The sequence below is a fragment of the Panthera leo genome, chromosome B4 (genome assembly GCF_018350215.1).
Source record: "Panthera leo isolate Ple1 chromosome B4, P.leo_Ple1_pat1.1, whole genome shotgun sequence".
NCBI classification, from domain to species: domain Eukaryota; kingdom Metazoa; phylum Chordata; class Mammalia; order Carnivora; family Felidae; genus Panthera; species Panthera leo.
The window spans coordinates 137,381,475-137,394,124 of record NC_056685.1 but is presented as its reverse complement, the minus strand read 5'-3'; the positions used below and the strand labels follow the sequence as shown (position 1 = coordinate 137,394,124).

General features: G+C 47.5%; 1 protein-coding gene across 2 annotated transcripts in view; it reads right to left on the bottom strand.

The window, feature by feature from the left end:
* ATXN10 (ataxin 10) overlaps nt 1-12,650 on the bottom strand; it is a 165,850-nt gene that overhangs the window by 98,636 nt on the left and 54,564 nt on the right. For both annotated transcript variants that reach the window (XM_042948115.1, XM_042948116.1), the window contains exons 6-7: nt 11,458-11,538; nt 1,989-2,154 (exon numbers count right to left, since the gene is read on the bottom strand). In XM_042948115.1, the coding sequence (XP_042804049.1) occupies nt 1,989-2,154; nt 11,458-11,538 (247 nt within the window). The remainder of the gene's footprint in view (nt 1-1,988; nt 2,155-11,457; nt 11,539-12,650) is intronic.

Here is a 12,650-nt window from a genome sequence, read left to right as displayed (position 1 = left end):
CAAGTACTAAGTTTTAGTTCCTTTTCTGTCTCCTGGAGAATTGATTTTTGAAACTTTTTAGAAGCACAGCTCACTGCTCCTCCTACTGGAAACAAAGGCAAATCTATCTCCAGGAAGGAAAGGCAGTAGGAAGTCGAGATTTGGCTCTTGTAGCACAGAAATGAGAATGAAAGTACCAGCTTTGCCCGCGAGCGCAAATGTGGTCTGTAGGAACGCGGCACAGAAAATCCACAGCAAAGTAACCTTGAAACACGGTACATTCACCGAGAAGGAAATCTACCGTCACAGTGAAGTCCTAACCACGGCCCGCGGTTACAAGGGAAGCTAAGAGGTTCGTGGCATCACGCACAGCTCCCTGGAAAACGCTATGGATCCGCATGGTGGGTGGTCCTGTGGAGGGCAGCCCCTCCCACCCATCATTCCCACAGATGTCAGTGTTACCGAGGACGTATACTTGACACAATAAAAATACGCCCACCTTGAGTGTATGCTACAGAGTTGTGTCGACATACACAGCCAGGTACAACCTTTCCATTACCCAAAACGTTCCCTCGTGCCCCCCACAATCAATTCTACCCCTCCACCTCCAGCCCCTGATGACCTTTCGCAGGCTTTGTTATTATTGGTAAGTTTCGCGCTCTACTCTGGCTACCCTCATGCAGCAGGTTTGCGATTCCTCTCTGCCTGTGTGACAAACACATCCCTTTCTACTGTTGAGTAGTATTCCAGAGAAAGAACCATTCTAACTTTAAGACAGGGGGGAAGGAAGATGGGACAGACAAAAATAAAGAGAATTCCTCACGCAAAGAGAAGGGAAGCGGAATCGGCATAAACTAGCTTCCATCCCCTTGGTAAAGACTCGAATGATCCAGGGCAGCCTTGAGGAGAATAAAAAAAGATACTTGAAGAAGCTGACCAGGCTGGTGTATGATCGCGAATCTCCTACAAGGACAGAAGAAACAAACTTTCTGGAAGGCAATTTAAAATGTGTACCAGAAGCTTTAAAACGGGATACACCCTTACAGGCAGCAATTTCACGCCGAGGCTAATACGAGGGAAACGTACAAAGATGTACCTGTGAAGGCATGTACCACAGCCCTGGCGACAGTGAGCACAAGTGGGAACAACCTGAATGCCAGACGGGCAAGCTGTGGCAAGTTCTTTACTTACAATGCTACCCTGGCTTTTCTCACGACATTCACAATGGACTGTTTATGCAGTCAGCCAATACTAAATGCCTACTGTGTACCATGAACATTGGAACGTAAGAGTCAAAACTTTTACCCTCATAAAACTTACATTCCGTAGAAGAAAAAACAGAAACTTACAAAAAGCACAGCATGGTTTCATTTTTCAGAATACATGTTTGTGCACGTGTGCATGCATGTATTTGATGTTAGCTGCCTGGAAAAATACGTTAACCAGATTTTTGTTTCAAGTCGTTAACTCTGGATGGTAGGAAGACAGGCACTGTCTTCCCTTACCTGTGTTTTCCTAACTGTTCCAAACCGAGGATACTGTCCTCATCCATTCGGGCCACTGTAACAGAACACCGCAGACTGGAGGGCTCAGAGACAACATTTATGCCTCACAGTTCTGGAGGCTCAAGTCCACGGTCAGGGTGCCTGCACGGCTGGGTTCCAATGAAGGCCCTCTTCCGGGCTGCAGATGGCCAACCGCACCATGTCCTCACGTGGTGGAAGGGGCAAGGGATCCTTCCGGGGTCTCTCGCGTAAGGGCACTAATCCCATTCACGAGGGCTCCGCCCTCAGGACCTCAAACATCCCACGGGCCCCACCTCCGAACAGCATCACATGGGCCACCAGACTTTCAACATACGAATTTGGAGGTGGGGCACACTCAGTCCGTATGTTACTTACGCACTATATTTTAAAGCTTTAAAAGAGAAATTCTCGTGGAGGACCAGACTAGGTCCGAAAATCTCCCTTTCCCTCTCTCAACCAAGGTTATGAAACCTGTCCTCGTACCTCATCGTCAGCGTGCTGCTCAGAGGTCAGTTTCAGCACGATCTTGCACTGATTCACAAACGTGCTTGCAATCAACTCGGCATGGCTCAAAAACACAGGGATGTCATCCTTGGTCAGTGGCTCATCACCCACGATTTTCGCTATCATAAGGTCCAACAAGGTAACTCTGTGAAACATAAAAAAATTTTACATAAATACGAAATATTGAAATTGCACCATACTAAAAATATTTATAGAGCGCATTTTTAAGAGGATGTTTTAATTTTTTAAATTCCTTACTTTGTTTATGATGTCTAACTAGGGCAAATATTTTTTGTGAATAAAATCAATCTTCATCAGTTACGTGTTTTTTCAAACCTTGACTTCTCTGATGTGACGTGGCTACAGAAACGAGCCCCCGTTATATGCCCTTTACTGTGAGCCCTTAATTCAGTTATTTCAGAAACGCTGTCAAGTGTTATAACACGTCCACAATATCAACAACAGCGAAGTTCAGGGGACTCACATCCATTCACAGCTCACTCCTGGGCTACTGAGCACTTTACACACACGGATCTCATTTACTCTACCGACACTCCAAGAGACAGGCACTGCCACTGGCCTGCACTAAGAACGGCAAACAGGGCTCAGTGAGGCCAATTCACACGCCCCGTATCACACGTGCCGAGCTGCATCAGGACCCAGACACAGGATTCCAGCTCTCACTCCTGGGCCACAGGCCTCAGCCACTCACTTCGCTGTCCTTCCTGGGAAGGCTGGCTTTGTTTATTTCATCATTTTAGTTTACCAAGACATAAATCTGAAGACCAGACCTATTTGATTTTACATCAACACTTGTATTATCCCATAAGTATTTCTATTCAACAAACTCTTTCCTTCTCTGAGAAAAAAAAACAAGTCTCACCCAGGGCAATCTATCCAGCATAAACCAAGCAGGATGTTTCTCAAAATTACGCTCTGACTTGAGATTACATGTATAATTCTCATTTATTTTTAAACCAGAAAGGACAGGAATGCTTAGCAAATAGGGGTAATTCACTTACAGGAGGCTTGGAGCGTTTCTTACCAAACAAACAAACAAAAAAAAGAATTTGCAAGTTTCAAGCATGAAATGAAACTATACCAAACTCTTCCTGTATTTTTGCCAAATGATGGGAAAGATCATCCTTCTGGGGAGAAAAAAAAAATCATACACAGACCTTACTGGTTTTCAAAACTCCTAAAACCTTCAGATTTCTTACAGCAATTATTAATCCAAAATGAAACAGATGACCCCCTCAACTGAGTACAAAAGAACAACAAACAGTGCAGTACTAGGGTTATTTTTGTTTTCCCTTATTCACACAGAAGCTTTAAAAATGAATGGGGTGCTCTCAGGCCGTAAAGCCAGGCTTTCCGCTTTCCCCAGGCAGGTCGACTTTCTGGGAACGCTGGGGAGGAGGCTACCTACTAGGTATGATCCAAAAGGAACCCAGATGTCTGCACTAAAAATATTCTTTTTAAACTGGGAAAGCGTGACAACGGCTGCTAGGTATGACAGGTCATAAGCTGTGGTTTCAGGGAACTCAGCGCCTCGTGGACTCAGAACAGAGCACACAAAAAGGAGGAGCAGACCCTGAAGGGGTTGTGTGAGGTCCAAGATAGAAAGAGTAGGCCCAGGGTGGTACCCAAGTTCATCAGGCCGAAGCAGGAAGGCCCTGGAGTCCCAGGGGACACACGGAGGGAGGCCTGGAAGCGGCAGCTGCCAGATAAGGTAATAGATGCAGACGCTGCCTTCATTACAGGCTCACCAGAGGCCGTCCACCCCTCACACTCCTCCCTGCTCGGGCGAAGCACCTCTACTGTGTGACTGTAACATGGGACAGCAGAGCAGACGAGGACTTAAGTGATTGGGGGGGGGGGGGGGGGGGCGGGGAGGAAAAACCAGAACATGAATGTTCAAAATAAAAAACTACAAGTCAAGTTTAACTATCACCTGAGAATCAGTTATACTTCATTAAATGATCTGACTTCTATTCTGTTATCTGTCAATAAAAACCTTTAACGGCTCCCATCATTAGGGAGCGGGTCCAAACACTTTCGTCTGCCATTTACAAGGGGGCCGGCCCAACCAGAGGCCCCATCTAACTGCCCAACCCCCCCCTACATCTAGCCACCATCAAAAACCATCCGTCTCATCAAAATGTGGGACTCACGCGTGGGACTTAACAGCTCAAGGAAGAGTTTTTTTTCCGAAATCATGTATTTTAACGGTGGATTACATCTGCCCCTCCATTTCTAAGCCAGAAAACATGTGTACTGAAAAGTACCGTGTGATCAGGGACCGGGGGATGTCATGCGGGAAGCCTGACTCCTTCCAGTTGCAGGGGAACCACTCTAGACACTTCCTTGGAAACAGAACAAAATACCAGTGCTACTCACTCACTGACTTGGTGACTCTCCCAGAGGTGAAGAACGAAAGGGCGAGACGTCAGAGACTAGCTATCTAAAGTCACACATCAGTGTGAGAGTCCCCCATCCTTCTTCAACCCAGAAGTCCTCACTCGGGCTGCCACAGGCTCTCCGGACACACCCCTTAATGCAGACCGAAGCTTCTGTAATTTTCTCTCTCGACCCCTGGCTGTCATTAGCATTCTATTTCTGATTCACTTCTGATTAAATAGTTACACAGTCTGCCCTCAAAATCAGGATTCCCATTTCATTAAAATAATAATAATAATATATATATATATATATAGAGAGAGAGAGAGAGAGAGAGAAAGAGAGAGAGAAAGAGAGAGAGAGAGAGATACATATAAGGGAAATATATACATTTAAGGGAAAATTCTATAGCAAAATTTATATCTGAAAGTCCTGCTTAGATTAATGCAAGCTCAATTTTTTTTTTTTTTTTACGTTCATTTATTTTTGAGAAACGGAGTGAGACAAAGCATGAGCAGGGAAGGGGCAAAGAGAGAAGGAGACACAGAATCCGAAGCGGGCTCCAGGCCCTGAGCTGTCAGCACAGAGCCCGACGCGGGGCCCGAACCACAAACCGTGAGATCATGACCTGAGCCGAAGTCGGACGCTCAACCGACTGAGCCACCCAGGTGCCCAATGCAGGCTTAGTGTTAATAGGCACACCTGTACCACCCTGAAATGGGTAAGGTGGTTGTGGGGGGACTGGAGTGAGGTACCAAGAAGCAGGGGGAGCTTGTAAGGGCGTGAGTTCTATGAGCAGGGCACGTAATAATAGTCTCTCCTTCTGGAAATAAAATGTCTGCAATTTGGGGCTCCTGGGTGGCTCAGTCAGTTGGGCGTCCAACTTCGGCTCAGGTCACGATGTCACGGTTCATGAGTTCGAGCCCCAAGTCGGGCTCTGTGCTGACGGCTCGGAGCCTGGAGCCTGCTTCGGATTCTGTGTCTCCCTCTCTCTCTGGCCCTTCCCCCGTTCCTGCTCTGTCTCTCTCTGTCTCAAAAATAAATAAACGTTAAAAAAAAAATTAAAAAAAAAAATGTCTGCAATTCAACTAAGGGCTGATGGCCCCAACGAACTGGGAATTTACATCTGGACCGCCCCACGGATACCATCTGTTGAATGGTGTGCCATAAAGGCCAAAACCTGTATTAACCTGGACAAGCTAACCAAGATGCAGGCAGGCACAAAGCCGTGGCCGAACTAACCTCGCTAATCCCTAAGTTACAGGCATACGAGATTCCTGTGTGGCGGGGAAGGAGACTGCTGATCCTGGCATCAGACACGCTGAGTCCAAACACTAGGCCGGCCACCTTTGCAGGGCAAATACCTTAACCCACAAAGCCTCAGATCCCGACGTGGAAAATGGCAAGAATGACACCTATGTCGCGGGGTCTCTCGAGGATGAAGTGAAAAGGCTGTAGGGTGCTACCGGGAGGGAAAGTCAAGGACGCGGAAGAGCAGGAGCACAGAAGCAACTCACTGACTGAGTGATGACCGCATGCCAGGCACTGCTCCCTTCATCCTACGCTTCAGTTAGTTACGGCCACGTCACGGGGAGGCTACCAGCCGTACCCCTATTCGACAGAAGAAACACAGCTGCACAAGAGGAGGTAATTCTCCAAAGCAGTGAGCCACGGAACCACCGCCGCTGTGCGCGTTACCCTGCTACAGACGTCACAAGCCTGGAAACTGCAACAGTGTTTTCCGAGGGCAGCTGTGTCAATCTAACGATAGTGCGACTCGCTGGGAAGGGGGACCAGAGAACTGCGTAAGCGCAGACCCTCATTTCTGCCAATCAGTCACGGGAACTGCCTGGGACTCCGCAGCCACCACTTCTCACCAAGCGGCCTGGAGTCAACCGAGGGCACAGCCCAAAGCAGCTGCTCCAGGAAAGGGCAGCAAAACACGCCCAGCACCTTCCGGCCAGGCCCACCCACACGAAAGGCAGGGGCGGTGTCTCGCTGTCACCTCGAGGCCCCAGGGACCAGCGGCAGGCACTTAATGAACACACCGCCCGTTTCACTGACCGATCCTCACACGATTTTAAATCTAGCAGCCGCTAACCCGACGGGCCACTGCAATTCAGCAGGCGGGGGCCGCGGCCAGGGCACCTCCTCAGGCGATTCGGGGGAAGCACCACGTATCCCCACAGGGTTCTCGAGCGGAGCCCCTCACGGGAACCACAAAACACAGGACACGGTCTCAGCGCCGCCACAGAGGTGGCGGCCATCTAGAACATCCATTCTAGATGCACAGGAAGCACGTTCATTCACTGCCTGTCCCTGTTGAGAAAAACTCAATCTTTTCCATCCTATTAACCTGCAAACGTACCACTCTGAGCGCAGAATTCCCCGTTACTGCCTGAAAAGGGGTCTGCGGGGAACCCAAGAGCCTCTCCTCGATCACAGACGGAGTGCCTCTGCTGAGCCCCCCCACTCCCCTCCTCCCTGCGCCCTCCCCCCCACCCCCCTGCACACACACCAGCACAGACACCATCAGCACTGAGGCCTCAGGCCCTTCCGCCAACTGTTCGAGGCGGTCACCACAAAAAGCTCAGATGAGCTCTGAAAAGGACCTAAATGCACGACTGTACAGCTGACCCCGAACAACACAGGGGACAGAGGCAGCGACCCCCTATAGGGTTAGAAATCCATATTTCACTTTTGACTCCCCCCAAACTTAACTACTAATGGCCCACTACTGACAAGAAGCATTACCAATAACATAAGTTGATTAACACATATTTTGGATGTTAGATGTGTTATATACTATATTCTTACAATAAAGTAAGCTAGAGAAAAAAAAAAGGTTATTAAGAAAACCATAAGGTGGGGGGTCGCCTGGGAGGCTCAACTGGTTAAGGGTCGACTCTTGATTTTGGCTCAGGTCATGATCCCAGAGTTGTGGGATCAAGCTCTGGGTCAGGCTCCACCCTGAGCATGTACTCTGCCTAAGATTTTCTTTCTCTCTCTCTCTCTCTCTCTCTCTCCTTTGCGCTTCACCCTTGCTCGTGCTCTGTGTCTAATAAAAAAAAGATGAAGAGGTGCCTGGGTGGCTCAGTCGGTTGAGGGTTGAGCGTCCAACTTCGGCTCAGGTCATGATCTCGCGGTTTGTGAGTTCGAGCCCCGCAACGGGCTTTGTGCTGACAGCCCGGAGCCTGGAGCCTGCTTCAGATTCTGTGTCTCCCTCTCTGTGGCCCTTCCCCATTCATGCTCTGTCTGTCTCTCTCTCTCTCTCAAAAATAAATAAACATCAAAAAAAAAAAAAAAAAAAGCTTTTGAAAAAAAAAGATAAATAAAAATTTTTTTTAAATTGAAGAAAAAAAAGAAAACAGAAGGAAGAGGAGAAAATACACTTACAGTCCTATACTTACTGGAAAAACCTGGCACATAAGTGGACCTGTGCAGTTCACATCCATGGGCTCAAGGGTCAGCTGTACATTCACGAGGAGGAGAGGCGGGGGCCAGGACGTTCCAGGCAGAGAAAAGGACACATGCAAAGGCAAGCAAGTACAGGGAAGGCCTCAAGAACTGAGAGGAGTTCTCTGTTGCCACAGTGTGGTGACCGGGAGAGAGGGGGCAGGGGTTGGAAATGAAGCAACATTATAAAGGGCCTCAAAGAGCCACACCACGGAATTTAACCGCGTCCTGGGCAGGCAGGACCTGCCACTGAAATGGCAGGGCGAGATCCATGCCGGCAGTACGGTAGGTAACAGAGAACGGGAAACAAACATCGGAACAATCGGACTCTAGGCCGCTGCCCTGCCATGGTCATGGCAGCCTGATTCAGGAGAGCTGAACAGCAGAAGCAACCTAAGTGTCCACCGACGGATGAGTGGGTAAACAAAACGTGGTCCATCCACACAACGGAAGAGGATTCAGCCTTGCAAAAGGAAGGAGAGGGGCGCCCGGGTGGCTCAGTCGGTTAGGCATCCAACTTCAGCTCAGGTCATGATCTCGCAGCTCGTGGGTTCGAGCCCCCGGGAAGGGCTCTGTGCCGACAGCTTGGAGCCTGGACCCTGCTTCGGATTCTGTATCTCCCTCTCTATCTCTCAAAAATGAATGAAAGTTAAAAAATTTTTTAAACCAAAAAAAAGGGAAGGAGATTCTGACACCTGCCACGACACGGACGAACCTTGAGAACATTATCATAAGTGAAATAAGCCAGTCATAACAGGGCAAAGACTGCAGGATTCCACTTACGGGAGGCACCCGCTGTCATCAATATCAGAGGGACAGAAAGTCAGATGATGGCTGCCAGGGGCTGGGGGAGGGGCGATGGGGAGCCGTTAACAAGGAAGCTCTGGTTTTGGAAGATGAGGAAGTTCTGGAGGCTGGCCACACAACGGTGTCGTGTACAGAGCGCTACTAAACTGCACACGTGAACACGGTTACAGTAGTACATCTGAAGTTACGTGTCCTTTATCACACTTTTTTAAAATCTTGTTTCATGTTTGTTTTTGAGACAGAGAGAGAGCATGACTGGGGGAGGGGCAGAGAGAGAGGAAGACACAGAATCCGAAGCAGGCTCCAGGTTCCGAGCTGTCAGAACAGAGCCCGACACAGGGCTTGAACTCACGAGCTGTGAGATCGTGACCCGAGCCAAAGTCAGACGCTCAACCAAGTGAGCCACCCAGGCGCCCTATCACAATTTTTTAAAAGGCCACAGCGGAAGTCCAGTCAAAGAGGACGTAAGGATAAAGCAAAGGTGTGGTGAGAGCGAGCTCACCAGACACGGGGATGGCGCCCTCAGCAGGGCCACTGACCCGGGAACCCGAAAGGGGACCCTGAGGTTTCCGACACAGCAGACGGTATAACCCGAGTAAGCGTGCTTACTGGATAGACCTTCCCGACAATAAGAAAATTCATTCGCAGGGCACCCGGGTGGCTCAGTTAAGTATCTGACTTCAGCTCAGGTCATGACCTCATGGTTCAGGAGATCAAGCCCCACATGAGGTTCTCTGCTGTCAGCATGGAGCCTGCTTGGGATCCTCTGTCCTCCTCTCTCTGCTCCTCTCCCGCTCATTCTCTCTCTCTCTCTCTCTCTCTCTCACTCTCTCTGTCACACACACACACACACACACACACAAATAGATAAATAAATAAAATAAACATTAAAAGACAAAATTCATTTGCCTCATGTTTTCATCCCAACAACCTTTTCTGGCACCTGTGACGTGCCAAGCACTGTCTGGGAAACGTGGGCACCCCAGAACCAAAGACAAAATCCATTCCCTCTCAGGCTGACAGCCCAAGGGCGCTGTCACAAGGCAGCACGCAGGTGTGTGACACAATACGACGTACAATGAGTGACACGAGGAAATGAAAGCACTTCTCCTTTGGAAGAAAAGTAAAGAGGGGCGGTGACACGTGAGCAGACGCTCCATGAAGGGAAGCAGTGGCTGCGACTTTTTTTTAAATAAAAACGGAAAATGTTTAGTCTGGCACCGTCTTGGTTACGTAATGGAGCAGCCTAAACACTGATCTTTTGTAAGGAATATGAAGAATACAAAATTGCATATTAAAATACAACTCAAGGGGCACGTGGGTGTCTCAATCGGTTAAGCGTCCGACTTCGGCTCAGGTCGTGATCTCGCGGTCTGTGAGTACGAGCCCCGCGTCGGGCTCTGCGCTGACGGCTCGGAGCCTGGAGCCTGCTTGGGATTCTGCATCTCCCTCTCTCTCTGCCCCTCCCCTGCTCACACTCTGTCTCTCTCTCAAAAATAAATAAACATTAAAAAAAAAAAATACAATTCAACCAGGCATTATTCTCCTCGCATTCAGGTATTCCTCACTGCAAAGCCATTTCCTAACTTATAGCCCTGTTCCTTGTGTCACATATTTTAGGTCAAAAACTACGAATAATTCTTTTTCTGCAACAGAAGTATGCATATGGTGGGGCGGGGGCACTGGGTTTATAAACACGGCATTTATTTATTTATTTTTTATTTATTTATTTATTTATTTTTTTTAGCGTTTATTTTTGAGACACAGAGAGACAGAGCTTGAACGGGGGAGAGTCAGAGAGAGAGGGAGACACAGAATCCGAAGCAGGCTCCAGGCTCTGAGCCGTCAGCAGGGCTCAAACTCATGGACTGAGATCCTGACCTGAGCCGAAGTCGGACGCTTAACCGACTGAGCCACCCCGGCACCCCATAAACATGGCATTTAAACTGACTTTAAAAGCACAAACTTCTCCTCTTTGTCAAAGATATTAAAGATATGAGAGTTCCTCAACAAGACTACAAAGGAGCATACACGGAACTGTTGGAAGCCAAATATACCGTAAGAACTTCAAAACCACAGCAATTATACAAATGGTGACTACAATCAAAAGATTAACATTTTTTACAGTTTTTCATCATTAGACCTGGGATTTCTAAGTTAAGTTTTATGTTTCCCGAGGCAGTGTCTCCAGTAAGGCTAGGAAAGCCACAAGCCGCCGGAGTCATACTGGAAATCGTTTCACACTGTCCTCTCCGTGTCCAGGTCTGGAAACCGAACCCCAACAGGGTAAAGGGCCCGGCTACGGGCACGTGAAGAATCACCATCACAACGAGGCACGGAGCCAAGGTCTCAGGGCTCTGAGGGCACTCTTCTTCCCACTGCCACGGCAGGGAGGTGGCAGATGGGCACCAACTTTGCCGGAAATACCCATGGGTCCCTACGAGCTTTGGTGGAGCACGTCCCACATCGTCACACCGAACAGGAGCACGTTGCAAATCTACAGACAGGCGTCAAGGGACTAGCCTGACATTGTGCCGGTCACAGTTTTCGAGCGCGCCCTCACTGAACGATGCCATCAACCTGGACTCCGCAGCCCCACGTAAATCACTGCCTGTTGTGGCCGAGCGGTAATGCTAACCAGCCAATTTAAAACCATTCCCGACCCAGAAACATGTAGTTAGAGATTTTGTGCCAGCTAAGAAACCACACAGTTTTTCATTCATGTGTACGGGATACTCTATATGGAATGCTAAATACTCAAAACCACACTGGTTTTTGGGGTTACCTTTCTTGATTGCTCATTTTGGCATACATGGCTTTCACCAATTCCGGGCTTTTCAGAAAATGGTCTGTAATAATCAAGAACCTAAGAAAAAAGGAGGAAAAAGTGTGGTTACCAGAAACATAGTAAAATGGACATAGCCTTATCTCTCTATAGGCGTTTTATACATAAAAACATTTCTTTTTATTGAATTTTTGATTTGCTGCAATATTAAAATGTTTTAAGAGGTTCACAGGCGATGTTTCCATTAACAGCTAAAAGAAAATAAAAACCTCAAAATAGGTTTCTCCAACTTTACCTCTGAAAAATGTACTGATATGATTCATTTATTCCACCGGAAGGAAGGGCCTACTCTGTATAGGTTTTATCTAAGTTTCATTTTCACAGTAACATGAAATTGACCTACAAGTTCAGATATAAACAGAAAACACATTAAACTGTTTTACTCAGAACGTTAAGTGCTAAAATCAACCAGAGCAACGGGACATGTCATACATTTTATTTAAACATATGCCAACAGCCTGGTAAGGCACACGGGCTTGATTACCTCGTCCGTAAAAGCTCTCGAGTTACCAACAAAACATCCTCACTGTCAAGCAAACCACTCATCTAAACTCAGAGATCAACGTATGAAGACCCGGAGGCAAAGATTACCAGCGTCCTTCTTCAAAGTACCCCTGTGACAACTAAAAAGACTGTGTCGTATTATTAATTACTTCTGAATCGTATCTGCCGGAGGGCGTCTCCAGTCTTAGGAACTAAAGAGGATACTGTTTAGAACCATGGTTATAGCAGTAAGGGTGACTGTGAAGCATTAAATATATTTATGGACACGGTTTATCTAACTCTTTAACCAAAAAGTTAACAGATGTGTTTCAGCATAACCAAATGATGCAGATTAACGACCACAACACGTCGTCACTCATAAAACACCAAAAGCTAAATAAGTATTCTATTTCTTCCACAGCCTTCAAAATAACTGATTGACACTTTGATACGAAATATTTCTAGTAATAACGGATATATTCAAAATTCTCAGACAGTTTTCATACAAGGTTAAGTCCTCAAACTGCAACGACAGAAACTGACGCATTTCAAGCCAGGTACGCAGAAGTGATCGTAAAGCACGTTCATAATCGAGCTTTCTGGAGCTCAACACATTTTCCCAAGAACATTCGTTCAAAGCGCAATGCTCC